The sequence below is a fragment of the Polyodon spathula genome, chromosome 6 (genome assembly GCF_017654505.1).
Source record: "Polyodon spathula isolate WHYD16114869_AA chromosome 6, ASM1765450v1, whole genome shotgun sequence".
Taxonomy (NCBI): domain Eukaryota; kingdom Metazoa; phylum Chordata; class Actinopteri; order Acipenseriformes; family Polyodontidae; genus Polyodon; species Polyodon spathula.
This window is the reverse complement of record NC_054539.1, coordinates 29867829-29889344: the sequence shown is the minus strand read 5'-3', so window position 1 is coordinate 29889344 and position 21516 is coordinate 29867829. Positions and strand designations below refer to the sequence as shown.

The following is a 21516-nucleotide window of genomic DNA, read 5'->3' as shown; positions in this document are numbered from 1 at the left end:
TCAGACACTGCTTGTAAGATTGCAAGTATCATTGCTTGGCTTAGAAGCATGTTTGCAGTAATTACCAAGTTTGTGTAAAGCCAAGCAAACTCCTCTGTTAATGCAGTGACCTATCCGTCAACGTGATTTCGCAGGAAAACAGAAACAAAACCACTGTCGACTGTCTGTGACTGCAACAGAACCTAAAATGTATGCAAACTCCAGTCGTAATTTTATTTCAAAGCAATAAGAAGCTACAGCATTATAAACACACGTTCTGCAAGACGTATGTGATTGTAAAAACAAATATAAATATTAGAGAGCACATTTAGTAAAGCACACAAAATTTTAACCCGTAGACACTTCCATCTGTTGTCGTACGGTAAACCAAACAATCCCAGTATGTGTTGACGGGTATTGTGTCATGTACAGTATTAGTTGTTAAGGAACCCGAATACTCAGTATACTACAAGCCCTCTTACATGTGTGTGTGTGTGTGTGTGTGTGGGGGGGGGGGGGGGTACATGCAAAAATGCTTCAAAAAACAAATTAGAAACACCTGCTTCTGGGGCCACCATGGACAGCCAGATTTGGATTTGATCTGACATGACAAGTCAAGATATGTTGTAAATGTTCTAGGAAGATATGTTACAATTTGTTACTGCTTACCAACTAAAGTTCCTTCAGGGAACTTAGGGATGGAAGTCTGTGGTAAAAAAAAAAAAGATCCATAAAGTCATCACTTTTAAAACTGCTCCTTGAGAAACAACATTTGTGTACCTGACAACCAAGAAACTACTATCAGCCCTCAAAGCCTGATAGATTTGCTGTCTTGCACATCGTGATTAATGCTGAAACACAGATGTAGCGTAATAAATGAATCAACGATTTGATGAACATGTGTGTGATGCATCGCAAAGGAGCTTTTTCATTGTTTATCCAACCCCAGCCTGAATGTTGCTATTTTAAATCAACTGGAACCCCACTGCAACCTGAATAGAACTAGAAACGTATTTTGATAACTACAATATCTTCTTAAGACATTTCATGCCTATAGGAGGAAGGTGTTAAATAGCTCAAAAAGCCTCCCTAATAGAAATAATACTTGTTTCCGACACACTGTAATAGGATAAAGCCACTGTAGAATATATTCTGCAATTCAACTGCATTATTATATTACTGACAATAACTTTAAATGGGTTAGTGGCAATTTCACATTCTAATGACCATGTTGTACCCAGGAACGATCTTTTTATAACTGTCTCCATGGAGGTCTCAATGGAGGTATTTAAGGATTTAGTAACAGGGAAGTCCAAAGGACAAATAATGTAACAAATGAACTATGCTTCCTGCTGTTAGGGAAAAGTAAACATTTTGGTATGGCTATAAAACCCGACTTCTTCACACAGCAGGAGTCACTGTGACTGCAGCCTTCACTCTAATGGCAGGGATTAAAATAATTGCTGCCATGCTTTGTTTATTTTATTTATTCATCATTTCTCTATGTTTGTTACACTTACCCCTATTGGTAGCATGCCAGCTCCTATGGCTACCATAGAAATTTAGATACCAGCAGGCCCTCAGCTGTCATGCAGTGAATGAAAATGGTAGCAGTAACAAGCAGTGTTCATTCATTTTATATAAAGAAAGTTTATTTTATTTTATTTTATTTTTTATTTTTCAGTTGGAGAAACCTGCTTTAAAAAAAGATACACTTCAGATTTTTTTTTATTTTTTTTTTATGCCATCACAAAAAAAGTTACTCTAAAAACAGCAGAAGAATTCTGATATTTACGACTTGATGTGTGAAACCTGCTTTAATTAACTGCAACTAAACTCTAGCATTCAGTTCCCATCAATTATGTTGAACCTTATGTATTAGTTTCCATACTAAAATCCCCAACATTTTTGTTTTAGTACTATACAATAATATCATCATGGAGTCCAGGAAAAATGCGCAAAACCGAACCGAAAACTGGTTACTGTGGGGTCCATACAGGGTGGTATTCAACATTGCAGCCCCATACAGTCAATGTACTTCAGTTCTATGCGGCAATTATTAGTATGTTTTATAAACAGGGCCCATAGCCCTGTATTGAGAATTTTATAGGATAATGCTTGAAAAAGTAGTATACATTAAAATAAATAAATAAATAAATACTACACATTTGTATTGCATTTGTTACACAAGGGTAATTCTGACTGAAGGTGCAAAAGAATGTAATGAATATGCTCCAGATAATAACCTACTGCTTCTGCTATCTCTGCAGAAGTTCTGGATCTCCAAGCAGAGCCTGAAAGCAACTTGAATTATACCTTGCAGGAACAAGCTTACAACTTTGCAAATGTATGGTGTTACAGCTGGGGATGTAGAAGTCTATTCATATGACTGCGAACTATAAACCCACTTCCCTGTATAATATATAAGGTTATTTACCGAAAAAAGAAAATAATTACTTTGTATTTTATACAATTGATTTACAGGCAATAAACAACTAAAACAAGTAACTCTGCTTTTTTAACCTTTGTTATACTACATGCTTCATAAAAAGAAAATGCAAACACGCCCTTGGTACTGTAACAATTGTTTTATTTCTGAGGATATGTCTCTCTATTAAACATGAAAAAATATGCATGAAACCCTCCTGGTCTTTATTTACAATACAAATTAATGACTGTGCCCTAGAATGAGCAGTAACCTGTCTTAAGAATGTACAATTGTTTTACTGTATCTATAACACTTTAACATCAGAACAGCTGCTTTCAGGCACCCTATATTTTTGTTTTGTCATACTTTCAAATGACTTGTGCTAACATCTCTTCTAAATAAAATTAAAAAGTAATACAGAGTGGTGACCTCTAGTGGTAGAACAGTGGCATTATTTAACCCTTTACCTTTAAATTTGATCGAAAAATCAATCCTTTCAAAAGGAGAGAAGCTGTGTGGGGAGCTGCTTGAGGCTACTAGACTAGCCTTCACCACGGCCATCTTTAACTGAATGCTTTTTGCTTCTACTTCACTGTATTTGTGTATTTCTATATTCTAGGCTCCAAAAAAGGCCATCCAGTAATTGTTCTTGGAAGAAAATGAACCTGTCCCAGGTTTCCATGAAAATGTTTAAAAAAATAAGGAAGAAAAATAGTAGAAAATATTGATTGATGGATGTACTTGTTTGTTACTGCCTGAGAAGATGTTTTAATTCAGTGCAGTTATGGAAGGTTGAAATAGGTCTGCCCTAAACAGTCAAAGGCATAGCTTTGGCAATATATATATATATATATATATATATATATATATATATATATATATATATATATATACACACACACACACACACACACACACACAAAAGCATTTGCCTGATGAAATCAAAAGCCCAACCAAAATTGCTTAGCCATAGAAAGGGTTTGCAAGCCATTCCCAGGGTCTTGACAATGTTATTAGGACTAATGCTATCCTCAATTTATTTCAGTATACATACACAACTTAGACAGACACTATACCTATGTGTTATCCACTGCAGACATGTTTGAGGATTTGATGTAGTGTACTACAGGAATTCCTATTATCTCAAAAATATGCTGACGCTTAACATGCTTATCTTATACTGCCCATAAACTGTAGGTATAATGTTGGTGTGTTTACAGCTATACCTTTCACTAAACCTGTTTTTAACACAATGTGTGTCTGTTCTGTATCAGCTAGTCCATTTTTCATTAGTGAATTGGCAAACCAGATGTATAGTGAAAACCACTTGATACATGAGAATATGTCACAAAGGAAGCAATTAGTTATAGTAAATTGCACCTGTTATCTTAGATTTATTGGTCCATAACTGTCATGATTGTTATGAGTAAGGTCAACCGGGGTCATGCAGCAACTTTAGTGCATAGGAGGCTAGACAGATAACTGCTGTAAACAGGTACCAAGGAACTACATTTGATGTAAAACTTGATTGTGGGATACTTAATATTTTAAATACATTGTAAACAATAAACTGTGATTAAAATGTCTACATTTGAATGGATATTGATTTAGTGACAGGTGGCTGTTTGGCATTGTTGCTGACTGTGGAACTCTCTCTCTCAAAACTCTTGTGTTTCTTTTAAACATTGGCTTTCAAATACATTTGGACAAGCTTTCTATATTGTTCAACTTAAAACAAAAGTAGGGTAACAACTGGGATCCAAAGGATTTACAAGTACCAAGGGTATGAGTAACACGTTGCATGTGTCAGTATCATGACAACAACCAACATCCACAGCATAAAAAATTGCTTCTTGTAACAAATGACCATACGCAGAGGCAATGCAGGAGCGTTGCAAATGTATGCTTGTGGGGGTGGGGGCAACTAGGGGTTCTGGTGGGTTGCTGTGAACTTTACAGAAGGGTTGGGGCAGAGACCCAAAAGACAAAGTGTTTTGTGCTAAAGCTAATTTTTATGTCGTTCTACACTATTTTGTATCAGCAGATGGGTGTTGTTTTAAAAGAGAATTAAACGTGTGTAGAAGAGGTTGGCCATATGATTCATATGTGCATTAAAATAACTTAAATAACCAACTTTTTCTTACATGCTTAACCGTTAACACTAGAAACGCCATGACAGTCTTTTGAACCGTTTTAGCAATTCAAATTTTAATTTCTCTGCGTTTATGAATTTCTCGCGAATGTCCATTCTTAAGTGTTACTAAATATTTGAATGAAATACCCATACAGTGTTTCAGCTATAGAATCGTAAAAATGAACAAGTTATAAGCACTTACTTCTTAATACTCCAGAGCAGCTTTTTTAACCACATATTGAAATCAATAAAAAATAGCTGACAATTTAGTCTGGCCTTTGTAACACAATCAAATTAATTGTGAAAGAACATATTACCATCCTGTTGAGTGCTTGAAACACTACATATTAAATATTATTATTATTATTATTATTATTATTATTATTATTTATTATTATTATTATTATTATTCTAAGCTCTCTGCACAGATCCACCGGGACTGATGCTAAACGAAAGCCAGAAACTGTTGTATTTTACAATGCAACGAAATATGGTGTGGATGTACTTGATCAAATTGCACGACAGTACTCTGTCAAAGGTGGTTCTCGCAGGTGGCCAGTGGCTGTTTTTATAATGTTTTGGAGCTGGTTTTTGTTTTGTACAATGAGTTCACCGGGAACACAATCTCCCAGAGGGACTTTGTTTTGTAGCTAGCCCTGGAGCTATGGCAGAAACATTTTGATCAGGGAAGCGCAAGCTGGCTTGCAAATGCCCCTCAACCTTCAGCCAGCGCTGCTCCCACTGGCACATGGAAGAAAAGACAATGCCAGGTTGCTAAATGCAACAGGAACAAAACTTTGGATGTCTGCGCCTCTTGTGAAAAGGCAGTCTGTGGTACATTGCTCTGGTAAAGTTGAAAACTGTGTTTTCTGTGTGGATTGTACTAATTAGACAGCTGTACTACATGTGCCTTTGCCTCTGTTGACCTTACCTTAACTGCAGGCGTCTGTTTTTTGTGCTTGTGAACCTTGTAATAACATTGCCTATGTTAAGAGTGTAGCCTTTTTCAGCTTGCAATATTGCCAGGGCAAAAACACAAGAATCTGTCATTGTAGTCCTCAGATAAGTTTTCAGTTGCCTCAAGGTAGAAAAGCTGCTGTCGTCACTAGGGTAGTTGAGTTAAACCAGTGGATGTCGTGGTCAGTAGAGGAAAAGGGTCAAGGGTTAAAGGCACACCTACGCTATGTCACGGATTTCTGAGGCTTTTAAAGGAAACTACGATGTTGTGCACCCACCTATTTTGAATCCTGACAGAAATTTTAAAGCTTCCAATCAGGAGCTAGGGAAATAAAATTGTTGAAAATCCCCCGCCACCACAAGGCTTTACCTCTGACCATATGTTTTCCAGCAATATTGTAAGCTCCTATACCTCAGCTCAGCAGTACTTGTGTTATGGCAAAATGCCTTCACAATATGTAGAAAAACTTGATATATAAGTAACTATCTAAGTATAGTTTAAATAAATTCAGCAAATGTTTGTGGTGATAGCCTTTAATATCTCAACCAATCAAATGTCAGATCAGTGTAAGAATTATGTTGTGACCAACATTCAAAAATGTAATTTGGGTGGGCAGTTCTTAAGATACAGCCTTTGAACTTCTGCTCTAAATTGTCCATACCAAGTTTCATCACACATGGATGAGCAGATCTCAAGATATATTAAAAATAGAAGTGGAAGCTATTAAACCCACTTATACAGAAGCTGGAAACTATGAATGCAAAATAACAGTGACAAGTTAAAGTTTAATTCAAGTTTCCATCTACACACTGAACAAAGAGGAAAGTAAACCCTTGGGACCAATCCAGTGCAAACGTAAAGCACTTTGGCCTTAAGTTTGCATTTTATCGAGTCTCCACAAAATGGGGCCCTATGTCTGTGTAGTACTAACCAGCAAAGTCAATGTCAGGACAGTGCAGTTAATCAATCTAAGAACATTCTGAAAAGGCTCAAGGCAAATTTTTCTGTGCACCGTTTTGTTAGATTAGTTACTAAGCACAGCCAATCAAAGCAGAAACAATAGAGAATCATACAGAACAAAAATAATGGGTTATTAAGATTTTAAGGGTATCCCGTAAGGGACTATAGGATTGTTGGCAGTAAATGTAGGTCATCTATTATGTTCCAATTTCTTTGCTAACATACATCATGCTGTGTGTGTGTGTGTGTAATAAAGGTCAAAATCTTCCCAGATTTTTCAAGAAACTTTGCCAGCCTAGTAAATTATATGGCAAATGGATTATGGTTGCCCCTGTGTGCTAACCCTCTTAATTTAGTGAAAAGGGAGCTTTTTCAGTATCTCATCTAAAGTAGGATTTAAACAGCATTTTTCTTCTTTCTAGCTCCTAGCACCTGTCTCGTCAACTGCATTTCACAGAAAGGATTTGGATATACACCTGCAGTCTAGAGTTCTCTGTGTACAATAACGAGATTGAGGTTTATAGAATTGAAACAACAACTACTGCTCCAGTCATGTGTAGTATTCACATATATAATTAAGTATAAAAACTATAATGTTTTAGTCTTACAATCTTGAGGTGTTCCCCTACCCACCCATTCAGAACATAACTTGGTAAAACCACAGGAAAGTGTTGTAAAGTATTGCCAAATATAGTTAATCACAATGAATTGAACACTTAAATGAAAAGCATAGTAAAGGCACATTTGCTATGCAAATACCTTTGTAAAAAAATCATTTTTTGGAGAGTTTTCTATTTTATAATTGTTCAACTCATTTTAAAAGCAAAAACGTTGTTGTTGCAGTATCTAAAAGGCCAGACACAAATCATAATGGTTCGAATTTATAGTCTAAAAACACTTGAATTTCCTTTTTGCCATGCTGGCTTGTGATCTTATTACAGGGTTACAATACAATATTCATATTTAAATACAATAAGTGCAAACAATACTACTAAAATACAATATGGGAGATACATTACAAGCTGCTCAGTGAAGCCCACTTATTCTTCATTGAAATCTTTGCAATGACTGTTTTATACTGAGCATTATATTAGAAAAAAGGGTATTTTCTCAAGTGCATACACAAAAGGCACAAGGCTTTGATATCATACCTAAAGCGCCCTTGGGCTTGGCTCACTACAGTTTGCTTTCATGTCAGTTTAATTCATTACTGTAACAGGGAATAGCTGTAATATCTTGTATATTATATACATGAGACTTGGTCAGGGAAAAAATCTTCCAGCTCCTGGATAAACGTTTTGCATAAAGATATTAATGGCTAGTCATTGCCTGTTTTGATTTATAAACAGAACTCTAATGAACCATGTTCTTATGCTTGTCTTTGTTTTCCTCTCTGCTGCAAATAACCATTTTGGGCCTATAGAAGTATTTTTTTACAAGCATTAAACATAATAGCCTAACTACAATTGCTCAATCTATAAAAATTAAAATGACTGGTGAGAGATGAAAAAGCAGTTTCATGTTTATCCATATCTTGAAAATGTATATTTCTATTAAAAAATCACACTTAGACATTAGCTGTTGCATTGTAATATTTTGATGGTAAAGCATTGCTCGCCTGACTATATGTTTGAGTTATGTAAAGGATAGTGACATAAAGAGTAAAACACTAACCAACCATATTTAAAACTGCCGAGGGAGCTGAAATGCATGTTAAACTCATATAGATAAAAAAAATGCCTTAGTCGAATGCTTCTTAAAATCCTGTATGAATTCCTTCAGTAGTCACTCTTCGTGATACACAGTTGACATTTAGCTGTTGTGTTCTGTGATTCAACTGAACTGATCTAACTGCTCATATGCTTTCCTTTTTTCAAGTCCCAATCCTCAGTGCCACACTAAATGTTAGACTGTAAAATTAATTTAGCATGCTTCAGTTTAGAATTTCACAAAAGAAAAAACTTGCTGCTGTACAAATATAGTACGTAATTTGACTATTTAAGGGAAGATAAAAATTAAGTAGCCCCTAACACCTGCAGAGAAACACTCACTGAACTGTAAAGAAATAGCCACCTAAACCTGTTATTCAGTATACAGTCAGCACTTCAGTGACGGTATGAAGTATGACATATATATGATTATTTCATTTTGGCCTGTTCCAAACCTTTTTTCAGGGAACACAAAAAATACATAATGTCAAAAATACATAGCTAAAAAGGCAGTGTTTTTTTTTAAAAAAGTACTTAAATTCAGAATGATATGATTCTGAAAATATCACTTGCCAAAAGAGGCAACACGTGGACTTTAACACAGTACCTACTTTTTGGTAAGTACTGTAGCATTATGTAACATTGCTCATTAATGGCCCAGCAGAAAAATGAAATCAAAATGATACCCATGAACAGAACTGCATAAAACATAAAAGTCAATGTAATTTAGCAAAAGATTTAAAAAAAAAAGAATGAAGCATACTTTTATGCACACAAAAAGTTTTTTTTTTTGTTTTGACCTTCTACCCCATTACTGACATCTTTAAAGCTAATTCATATTTCTACAGTATCCTGGGATGTATCTGGACCAGGAAAAAGACATACTTTCAGAATGTTGGGTTTTCTGCAGCAAGCAAAGCTATTTTTGCATTTCTCTTCATTTATGAATCACAAAGTTTATTTTCTAAAACAAGCTGCTAACTTTAAGATGTCACAGCTTTTTTTTTCTATCTAGGGGTATTTTACTTACACACTCAATGAGATAATCTTCCTTATCACCTGCCTCCACTTTAAGAGGTAAAGAGTCGCTTATCCACAAAAGCAAAGCTTCTGCTATAAAGAGTGTTCCTAAAATTCTTTGTTTTCAAGAAACTTCTAGATATTATAAATTTCCATTGGGTATGTCAACTTTTGACTACAGCACACACACACACACACACACACGGTGCTAGTAGTGTTACAGTACTGTCGAGCTCAATCCTAACAGAAATGCAGAATTACTAAGGTAGACTTTTGTGCAGACTGTAGGAAATAGGGATTAGACTAGCTTCCTCCTAGAAGTTCAAAATAGATGCGTCATGCTAAGGACAATATATTGTCTGGATGCCAAATATGAAAGCCTTTTTAAAAGTGAAACTTTGCCGAGTTACATGTTTATACAGAGGCTAGTTCCTGAAAGCAATGTTTTATAGGATATGTAACTTTTTAAAAATTTCACGGGATGTTGTGGCAAGCTGGTATCAAGCGGTTTGGAGACTTGTGTTCTTACAGTTTAAACAACCTTTTGGAAATATAAACATCTTTGTGATAGAGTTAACAGAAGGAAACACTATGGAAGAATGTTGTAATTAGACACCAAGAGATTATTGGTAGTGTAAAACTTAACATGTTGCAAACTTTGCACAACAGGATGAAGATGTGTGGGTAACGTGCATATCCCTTCCAAGGCAAGCAGAACTTCATACCATTTCAAGTCTTGATACCATGAAAAAGCAAGCCCCTACCATATATATTTAGAGAATGTAAAATACAATTTTGTAATCAATTCCGATACATAATTAAATCAGAAACAGACAAGGGTGTGCCAAGATACAGTGTGCATACGCTTAGCTAATTAGGTTGTGAAAAAGTAGGTACACCTTATAGCCCGAACAACAATTTGATTAGCAGTTCTCAAAATATAGATGCAACTGTTACATATGTATACATCAGTTACTTCCATATAGCCCCATCGCAGGGAATTTTCATCCAGCACAAGGGATAATGACAAATATCAGTAAAACGTGTCACTTAACTTCATTTGACACATTTTAGCATATGGCACAATATAGTAAAAAGGTGTTTTTCATGGTCAAGATACTCCACTCCCAAGTGCATACCTCCCAACTACAAATTGAAAACAAATACGGCTCTAATCCCTAGAACTAAAAATATAAACAGCTTTGAAGTATCAGCTTTGAGTGCTTCCATGAAATGTTGACAGTCTAAAAGCCGCCCTCTTATAACAGCAGAGGTTACCACAAGAAAGACTGTGAAGAGGAAACTAATACTTCCCGGCTCTTGCAGAGAAAGGCAAGGCAACATTGTAAAAATATGTCATTGAAATGAAGATATAACTGCAATGAAAGAAAAACACTGATTATGTGCATAAATTGTTAGATCACACTGGTTATAATACAGAAACAACATGAATCAACACATTTCATTTTTTAACTAAAAATATTTTAAATGAAATGCAAACATGCTGTAAACCATGAGAGTTTGAAACATACTGCAGCTCACACTCTACAAAGGGGAGCCAGATTTTCCAAGAAAAATAAACTTAATAGCAAAATCTAGCCCAACATCAGGAATAATATACATCAAGGGCTGTAATATATCCTTATTGCTTATAATCTACGCCACTTTTGACAGAGATGTGAACAACCCAAATTTAAATTGTGTAATGAGAACATTTATTATGCCACACCTGTTGCATGCACCATCTACCCCTATCAGTCACTGCTTATTTGCCTTAAAGATGGGTGACAAAATGGTCCACATTCATTGCTGCTTCATTGCATTATGAGCTGTAATAACTTCCAATGTTCAGTTAGTGTTAATGCATTGCTGTACATGGCTTGCAGACGTAAAAAGCTAGTGATTGAGTTTAGACTGAAATCCAGAAATTTAGTTTCTTCCTTTACCAAACCATATCAGCCACTACTGGACACTTAACAAAACACTGCTCACAGAAATGAAAGAACTGAGTATATTTGAATGTTAAATGCTTATTATGCTGACACCTATGACTGAGTAAACTGAAATACTAATTCTACAACTAACAAATGAGCAGCCTGTCACTTAAATGTCTTTATACAGACAGATGCCACTTCGAATCAATGCCTTAAAAAAGAAGGGCCTAATCACAGAATCTAATTATACAAATAAAAGCAGCTATGTTTAGTTAACCTCTCCTGCTGCCAGGAAGACACACTTGCATCATGTTTCAGCTTGCTCGTCTATCCTGTAGCAGCAGGTTCAGAAAGATTACAGCAACCAAAGTGATGCTTTTGCTATCTGGAGAATGCCAACACATAAACGTAATCATTTTTAATCAGTTAATTTTTTAGCGGATACAGTACAGTGATTACATTTTTTTGGTCACATTTACATTCCCTCCACCCAATTCTTTACCTGCAGCTATTTGGCTATAAAACCATGGTCTGTCAACTGAATTGCAATGTGAAATGTATATACAGTGCAGTCCAGTTATAAGACTCACATCCTTCCTGGGTGTATTGATTTTAGTGGTTGATTCTTAAAAGCAGACCGATATCATTACTGTGGTGCAAGATTCAAACTTAGTATGAGAATGGTAAGAGCTGTTCTCTGGCTGCAGTGGGTTGACAACTAGATGTCATGAGTTCCCGCATGTATGCATGCCCACGAAAAATCCACAGCTGCTTTCCTTAACGAACTACAGGTAACAGTCAATTGGCTAACTGCTTGTTAGAGTTAATGACACTTCGATAGAAATGGCTTATTTGATAGTTTGTGATGGGGGGTATTGAGGCGTAAGGGAGCAGAAGTAACAAAAAGAAACCAGAACTCGAGTAACAGATCTAGTGTTTCTTCCACACGATGTACAGTTAGTTTGTGCTCCAGCTGAGAGCTAGGTTTATTTTGTTTGATTTATTAGAGGTTGTTTCGCCCCCACAGTGCAAGAAAAATAAAACCAACACCATTTTAAAACTATAAATCAAGACTCCAGCCTGGTAATTTACACTGTCCTCGGCCACTCTGTCGCATTGCAATTAGCAAAAGCATGCCATCAGCAGTTTTAATACAGTATACAGATGTCAATGGTGCTCAGTCATTGAGGACAATACATCAAAACAAGTCCTCATGGGTTAGCAAGTTGCTATATGACCACGACTATGTTTACTCAAGGCTGCAGAATCCTATTTTACTACAGTGGACTTGAGAAGCGATCATCTCGTGAGGATGTCTAGTTTAACTGCCGTGCAGTGTTACATGTAATGGCCTTTGAATTAAAATGATAACAGTACAGAATATTACTGTCAGGACTACCACTGCATATAAACATCTATGGCTCACTTGTTTTCTGTTGCGATGCAAATCTCACAGTTTTTCATTAAGCGGTCATAAAAAGTGAATTGGCAGATTCTTTATGGTGCGTTATTGAGTAGAATTTTGGAGTAATGTTGCATTAACCGGGACACATTTCAAAATATTAAAAAAAAAAAAAATACCAGATGTGAATAACGGTATTAAGGTTTACATTTTACCTGCGTCCTAAATTCAAAAGAATATGGTATTTAAATAGCTTGTTAAAACGCTGATCTACTAGATGTTTCTTTAGTTTTATTCATATTTTCTGACTGTGTTTTTTATAGTTATATAGGGAGGGCTGTCCACCTGACGTAAACTAAGCATTTCTATGAATAATTCCAAATTACATTTTTTTTTGTATTATCATTATTATTATTAGTTAAAAACCTCAGGTATACTGTAACATCTACACATCAAGCTCAACTATTTTTTGCTATCTGGTAGTACTAACTGGCATATAGAGGCCAGTAACTGACATGACATTCTTGTTTTATGGCCAATTTTTGCCTAAAACGTACACGATACACTAGTTCTTGCACATGAACAGTAGATTAAAATGACTAGTAGCCTTCAGTGAGATTGCTTCCTTGTTTTTTTTTTTTTTTTTTTTTTAAGGCATTCTATCCTGTAACTGATGTAACTTGGATCTAAGCATTTGCAAATACAACAATCCCCCAGAGTTTCTAGGCACTGATGTTGTTATCTTTCACAACGGTTGATACAAAATAATCAGATTTTTTTCCCCGTCAAACTGTAGCTAAAGAGAAAACAAAAGAAGGGAATTAAAAAGCAAGGCCGTGGTGCGGAGAGTAAAGTGGAAACAATGACTGATTTACAACTTAATTCGGTGGAAATACACCAATTTGAAAATCAAATTATCTTTCCCTAAACATTCCAAGACAAGTTCTGGCAACCAAACCCGGGTGCTGCCGTCTTTAAATGCATGTAAGTTGCAGCATTAACTTGCCTGGACCACCCTGTTGGTTTCAGAGATTGAAAGCCATTTAATTCCACACATCTTGTTATCTCCTTGTAAACCTGCTGAAAGTTTTGAGCTTTGCTTGAAAAGCTAGGCTGACATAATAATGATATAAGGAATATGTGTAATTTTACTGTAGAAATATTAAATATGGTTCAAAACTGATAGTCATAAACTATGCAAACTTAAGGAGTACTCAAAAAGCCATCTAAGTTTGCAAGATGCATGCTCATTGAATTGAATTGCTGTTTTAATTTGACTTAATTCGTTATTCGAGGACTTGTTTTGTGTGTAAATTTGAAATTATAAGAACAATCCTAGTTGTGTGTACTATACTACAACCAGTGGATTACATAATCTAATTATAACTGACTTTACCATCCCTTGCAGCTCTCCTTAGTAAATATGATGTGCTAATTAAGCTGCAGTACACATGGTTATTAGTTTTCATGGAGTATGTTTTGACTCTTTGGCTTAGTTTCTATATTTATTTTAAAGCAGTAAAGTAGGAAACATTTTGGCTAATACCTTTATCAGTGTTATAGTGTACACTGTAGCTCCATTAATTATAGGGTTTGTAAAGGATTGTTATAACAACTCTATGCTTGGATTAGAGAATTGTGAATTCGCTTTATCAGTTTAAACAAAATGTAGTATCAGTTAAGGAATGTTCTACTGTATATATAAAGTTCATGAATAAACTACAAACTGATAAATACTACTGATCTCCAATTAAACTGCAGTAACCAGCAGTGAATGGGATTTTTTTAACAGCAGGAACTTCAAAAGATCAGTGACTCATGATGGAATAACAAGATTCCCTGATGATCGCCCCCCCCCTTGCTGAAGTTGCTGGTGTTTAGGAAGTGTCATAAAACGAAGTGCAAACAAACTTCCTTAACCCTGTGGCCCTCGTGGCTATTTAAACTGCCAAGAAGCAATCCCTATTGATCATTTTGAGATTCTCTTTAATTCATTGGTTTATATGACTGGATGGTGCAAAATACCAGCCTTGAATGTTAAAAAGAAACGCCTATTCATTTTAAGGTTTTCATTTCCAAGGGTTTAAATGCCATTAAACAAAGCTATGGATAAAAGACAATTCTGTTTGTGTTTTTTAAACTAGTTAGCTCCTTAATTTAGTCTTGAATAGGTGCTGTTTAACATACCACAGTAGAGTCAAAGTCCTCATTGTACATTCAGTTTATGCATTCATGTACATGGGGGACCTGACTAAGCAAACCAGTGTTTATGTATATTATAATTTTTTCATCTCTAGTATTGATAAATGCTGGGAGACACTGTGATCTCAAGCCTCAGACTGGCTTCTGTAAGAGTTATAAACAATTAATATGTAGCTACTTCATTACTTAATGTACTGTGCATCTTGTACAGTACTAGTTTGCTGCATGACAGCAAGAATTTGAATACTCTTCAGATTTAAGATATTCTGTGACTTCAGAGTTCCAGCTATAGGTATTCAGGATAAAAAGGGTTAAAATAAATATTTTCAGAGTGGTTCTTTCAGCAAAAATAAATAGAAGACCCTGAGCCACCTAATGCAGAGCTGTATGTTGCCAGCAATACAAAAAGAAACATTATCCTTAATGCATGTGCACTAGATGGTGCTGCCTCTTCTACTCTTACTTCAACCACTCAGAATGAATGACAATAGAAGTAAAAAAAAGAAGAAAAAAAACTAAAAACAAAACCCTTAAATGTTTGAATGGTGATATTATACAATTTGAGTTTATCGAATGCAAGCTAAAAAATATATTCTTCCTTGAAAAGTGGGACCCCCAAAAGAAAAGAAAAACTGCTTTAGAGCCTTGCCTTGTGTGCAGGGTGAGTCATACAGTGCAGGTTTGCATCTTGGCTGTGTGAAGTTGCCGGTCTTCACTGGGGATTCCGAAGGAAGCATCGCATTGGCTGTGATGCTCCCGTGGGTTAGGGAGGAAAAACCGTCAGGAACTGCTTTTCCTCATCAAGCTACAGCAAACCCTGCTGCCCTGGCATCTAGTTAGTTCAAAAGCGGACACCTGCAAGGCTGGTTTGTCCTCCAGAGGTTGACAACTAAGTGACATCCACCTCGAGTTTCTGGGTGTAAAAGAGGAAGCTGGATCGGTCGTGGAGGATGCCCCTGAGTTGTGTGGGGAATCGCTGCAGTGAGGGGAACTTTTATTTTTTGGACATTCCAAATTGGAGAGAAAATCTGGTGTAAAATAATTGGGCAGACTAAATAAAAAAAAATAAAAAAATAATAAAGAAAAAAATGGTGCGTTTTCCCTTTTGTTTCCATTTAGGCAATATCCATAAAAGAAAAGCACTGCTGACTTATCTGTTTCTGCGTACTGTTGCTTTGATACATGCTGGGAAGCAGCTGAGCTTGGCTTGCTTTACAGGAGTCGCCCAGTTACAGTGAATTGAACAAGGTGGAGCAAACAGTCCTGCCAGCACAATGCTCCCTTTGGAAAAAAAGTAATTTGGCCGCCCAGAAGTAGGGTAGAAAATGTCAACTAAGATTACAGGAAGTATAACAAGTTATAGTAGTATAGAACAGCAAAAAATGTAATTATGTCCAAACCTAAAAGCTCTTGTTAGTCTTACTAGAAAGAGTCTAGAACATTGAATAAAAGTACACTAAACTTTGAAAAATTAGTAAATGGTGTTCAGCAATGTGTTAAAATAATTGTTCTGGATGAATAAGTGACCACTTCTCAATTACTGTCATGTAATTCTTTCATAGAAGGTGTTAGTGGAAATCAGTTGGCAAGTCAGCCAGAGTGGTCCATCAAATCATTACTTTTTACAGAGTTTCTTGTGAAATATCAGTTATTTTTACAGTCTTAAATACGGAAGCAGCCCTTACTATCAGCCATTGCTCAAGGTCTTTCAGCTGTGCTGTCTTGCCCATCGTGACTATAGATTCCGTTTTTATATAATACTGAATACATGTCAGGAAAGCCATGTGCATAACAAGGGTCAAGCCAAGGATAACCTATTCTCTACACATGCCAGGTGTTCTTGCTGATTATACAGTGGCTCTCAAAAGTACTCACCCCCCTTGGACTTTTCCAAATTGTATTGTGTTACAACACAGAATCAAAATGGTTTTAATTAGGAGTTTTTACTACTGATCAGCACAAAAAAGTACATAATGTCAAAGTGAAAAATAAAATCTACAAATTGTTCTAAATTAATTACAAATATAAAACAGAAAATAATTGATTGCATTAGTATCCACCCCCTTGAGTCAATATTTGGTAGAAGCACCTCTGGCAACAATTATAGCCATGAGTCTATTTGAATAAGTTTCTACCAGCTTTGTACATCTGGACAGTGCAATTTTTGCCCATTCTTCTTTGCAAAATTGCTCAAGCTCCGTCAAGTTGAATGGGGACCTTTGGTGAACAGCAATTTTCAACTCTTTCCACATATTCTCAATTGGATTGAGGTCCGGGCTTTGACTGGGCCACTCCAGGACATTGACCTTTTTGTTTTTAAGCCATTCCAGTGTGGCTCTGGGTGTATGTTTGGGGTCATTGTTCTGCTAGAAGATGAATCTTCTCCCAAGTCCCAGGTCTCTTGTAGACTTGAGCAGGTTTTCCTCCAGGATTTCTCTGTATTTTGCTGCACCCATTTTGCCCTCTGTCTTCACAAGCTTTCCAGGCCCTGACGCAGAGAAGCATCCCCATAGCATGATGCTGCCCCCACCATGCTTTATGGTCGGGATGGTGTTCTCAGGATGATGTGCAGTGTTAGGATTACACCAAACATAGCACTTAGCGTTGAGGCCAATAAGCTCTATTTGGGTCTCATCAGACCATAGAATCTTCCTCCACTTGGTCTTAGAGTCTCCCACCGAGATTTGATGCGAGTTTTTTCAACAATGGCTTTCGTTTTGCCACTCTCCCATAAAGGCCAGTTTTGTGATGCACAGTGTCTCCCAGCACAGTAACACCTTTAGAGTTGCCATAGGCCTCTTGGTGACCTCACTGACTAGTGCCCTTCTCGCCCGGATACTCAGTTTTTGAGGACGGCCTGTTCTAGACAGATTCACAGTTGTGCCATATTCTCTCAATTTCTTAATAATGGACTTTACTGTGCTCCGGATGATATTCAATGCCTTGGAAATGTTCTTATATCCTACCCCTGATTGGTGCCTTTGAAGAACCTTATTCCAGATTTGCTTTGAATGTTCGTCTTCATGAAGTAGTTTTTGTTAGGAAATGTACTAACCAACTGTGGGACCTTCCAGAGAGGTGTATTTAACATGAAGTCATGTGAAACACCTTAACTGCACACAGGTGGACTCCATTCAACTAATTATGTGACTTCTAAAGACAATTGGCTGCACCAGAGCTTATTTAGGTGTGTCATAGCAAAGGGGGCGAATACTTATGCAATCAATTATTTTCTGTTTTATATTTGTAATTAATTTAGAACAATTTGTAGATTTTATTTTTCACTTTGACATTATGGACTTTTTTTGTGTTGATCAGTGGCAAAAGCTCCTAATTATATCCATTTTGATTCCATGTTGTCCAAAAGTCCAAGGGGGGGGGGGGGGGGGGAATGGGGGTGAGATACTTTTGAGAGCCATTGTAAGTGTGTAGAAAACAGAATGACTGCCTGTACGGTTTAATTTTACAATCTTTATTTGGTCTTTGAGACTTTTGGATTCAATACTGATTATTTTTGTATTTGAAAATTAAATGTTGTTAAATATATACTTTTTTGACACAACTGTTCCACCAACTATTTAGACTCCTGTATATTGGTTAGCTCCCAGAAGTAAATCCAATACTACAAAATACAATTTTTGTGTTTCAGATTAAAGGCCACACAAAATTGTAAAAGTGTTTGTTTCTTTTTGGTATTTTAACTAGTGGCATAAGGAAAGATTAATATGAATAAATCCAAAGACAATCAGATCCTTTCTATAAATGTTGACACAGTATTATTTATATCCCATAAATACCTTCTTGACTGAAATGTATCCCTGGAGTTTGGCTCTGTGCCAGTTCTATTCCTATTTACAGTATTTATATAGCTGACTTAGCCAAGGATAATATTTAATACAAAATATACCTCTGGGTATATAAAATATCTTCTAATTTGTTTTTAGTCAAATCTGTATACTCACTTTTGAACTCAAAAACGTAAATTAAGAAATATTTAGTGAAATAACTACATATGATTTTATGTAAGGCTTTAAATGTGTGTCTATGTGGATGTATGTACCCTCAATCTGTGTAGTTCATTAATACAAAAGCCATAAATATAACTTTTGTTTAGTGAAACCTTTGTTTATTGAAACCTGCAACTTGGCTTGTTACAAACTATTAATTTAGTATTAGTTATAATGTGTTAGATTTGTAAAGCATGACTGTAATATATTCATGTTTTTTGTTTTGCTTTTTCAAACAAGGACTGTGCATGTTCATTTGAGAAAACTACAGGACAACAATAATTTAGAATACCTTATTCACAGCTATTTGTTACTCAGTTTGCTACATTAAGATGGGTGTTTCTCATTTCACAAAATATCAGTAAATTACAGACTGGAGCAAATGCTTTGTAAATATGCTCCTTTGCCTCCTTTTTCATGCGTAACTAGTAACACTATGAATTGTCTGATTATATCTACAGTGGGACTAATGTAAATAAATAACACACATCTGGTCATTGAACATACAATCATGCAGCTAAATATTGATGCGAGTCATTTACAAGCACCATAGAAAGAGTGGTCCTCTTTGCCCCTCTATCACTGAATGTTCCAAAATCAGCACCTCTTGAACAGTTTCATCCACCACTATTTCAAAATGTATTTAAATAGACTTTTGGAAAATTATTCTGTGGCAAAGTCAAGTGTCAGAACAAGATTGCAATAAAATACTGAGTGTTAAGACTACCAGGCACACTGTTAATATTATCTAATTCAAAACACCTGCAGGGAATGGTATTGGTACTGGCTTAAGCAAATATTTGACTACGTGCACACTCATTGCTATGGACTATTGATTTATGGGTATTCTGCCAGCTTTGTTTCAAACCTACCAGTTATCTGAAAAAGGATATGCTGTGTTTGTTTACCGTTGTACTTAGTTGAAGGAGCACATGAAAGACACAACAATCGTGCCTATCAAAACATAAACAATCTGGAAAACACAACAGTGGGGCAGTCGCATACTTCTTACAGTATTCAGCAACTGCACACAGAGCCAGCGGCACCAGTCACAACTTATTGCCCTAAAAATAACACGTGTAATAAGACACTTAAGCGTATAGTTACCAAATTCATACTGATAACATTATTTTCGTCTAGATACGCTATCTAAGAGCATTTTAAAAAGTTTCTGGGGGGAAAAAAAAATCAGTAAGGAACCCTTCAACAGTAGAAGTGTATTTTATTATATATATATATATATATATATATATATATATATATATATATATATATAGAATACATATATGTGGCACTACAAACAATATGGAGTCCTCATGACTGAAATATAGGCTATCCAAAAACATTACAGTCTGCATTTTTACAAAATGTAACTACTGAAAATTATGTAAAAAGACAACAATGTGTTTGGAAGACTGTCTTAATATACCCCTTAATGTGTAGTAAATGTAAAACTCTTAATACTAATATTGTGGGCTTCCACGTCCATTTGGACTGGGTTAGATTTCGTCAGTTTACCCAACGCGTCTGCGGGCTGGTCTCACTCAAAAAAATAAAAAAAATAAAAAAATAGACTAACCTACACACTGTAAACGTAATTTGGCATGTTACGTGGAAAAGTCTCCAGTAACTTTTTGTACTGCTATAGCCTTTGGCTCAAAAATTTAACGGCTTTTTTTAATTTCAATGTAAAATTCCTAACGACATTTACATTTTATAGGCATTGTTTATACCGTATCTGTGACTATTAATATGCATTGCAAAATAATTAATTTGCAAGACAACAAAATTAAATGAGGCGATTAAGAAACAAAATACAGAAGCATAGAAGCAAACCGTGTATACATAATCTGTTTGTGGTTCAAGCGCTTGCAATGTACGAGTGGCAACTTACTTTCAGGTGAATAAAGGGGAAACATGTCTATCTTGTACACCTCCTTTGCATAATACTCCTCCTCGCTCCTTTCTCTTTCGCAAGTCGCAGCCCTCTCGTTGGCTTTCTCCTGCAGCAGGTCCCTGGTGCTGTTATAGATGGCGATAACCTCCTGAGACACTTCCTCGGGCTCAGGGTAGTGTTCAGGTGGGCTAGTGAGCTTCAATTTGCTCAGGATCTGCCCCCTTATTGCCTCGATCCGCTTCTTCATGAACTGGTCCATGTCGAGGGTACTGCAGGTAGACAGGCTGATAGCCACAGTGGCTAAATCCAGCGTTAGGAAAATGCTCAAAAAATAGCAGTTCATCTTGAAATCTAACTTAACCCCTGTGTTTTCAAAAGGGTATGAAAAAAAAGTATGAGAAAACTATATAATATAAGAACTATTATATATTATATATATATAATATATATATATATAATAATTATATATATATCTATATATATGTATACCAATATAACCTCTACTTAAATATATATATACACATGGGTTATAAATTGATCGATATTATATAGTTTCCATCAGTTTAATATATCGTTATGTAATATTTTCTCATTAAAGTAATATTTACAAAATAGCTTCCTAAAATCGTTGTCAAAATAGGTGACAAATTTGCTGTCAGCGCTTTAAAAAGAACTACAAAACAAAAGAAAAGATGCCGCAAAATCAATACTAATAAAATGAATATTGCAAGTCGGTGCCGTAGTTTTCAATAGGAACTGTAAACGTACTCAGCAGCAGATCCGACGCGTACCCTGCAGGCTGCACACACCTCCACTGTATCAAGTTTTGTTAAAAAAAAAAAATTGAAATCGTTTCAGTCTTGGTCCTCCACCTCTCACAATTCCG

General features: G+C 35.9%; 1 protein-coding gene across 1 annotated transcript in view; it reads right to left on the bottom strand.

The window, feature by feature from the left end:
* LOC121317109 (transforming growth factor beta-2 proprotein-like) overlaps positions 1-21022 on the bottom strand; it is a 51141-nt gene extending 30119 nt beyond the window's left edge. Inside the window, exon 1 of the mRNA XM_041252722.1 lies at positions 20628-21022. Coding sequence (XP_041108656.1) covers positions 20628-20973 — 346 coding nt within the window. The 5' untranslated portion in view covers positions 20974-21022. The remainder of the gene's footprint in view (positions 1-20627) is intronic.
* Positions 21023-21516: the final 494 nt, after the last annotated feature.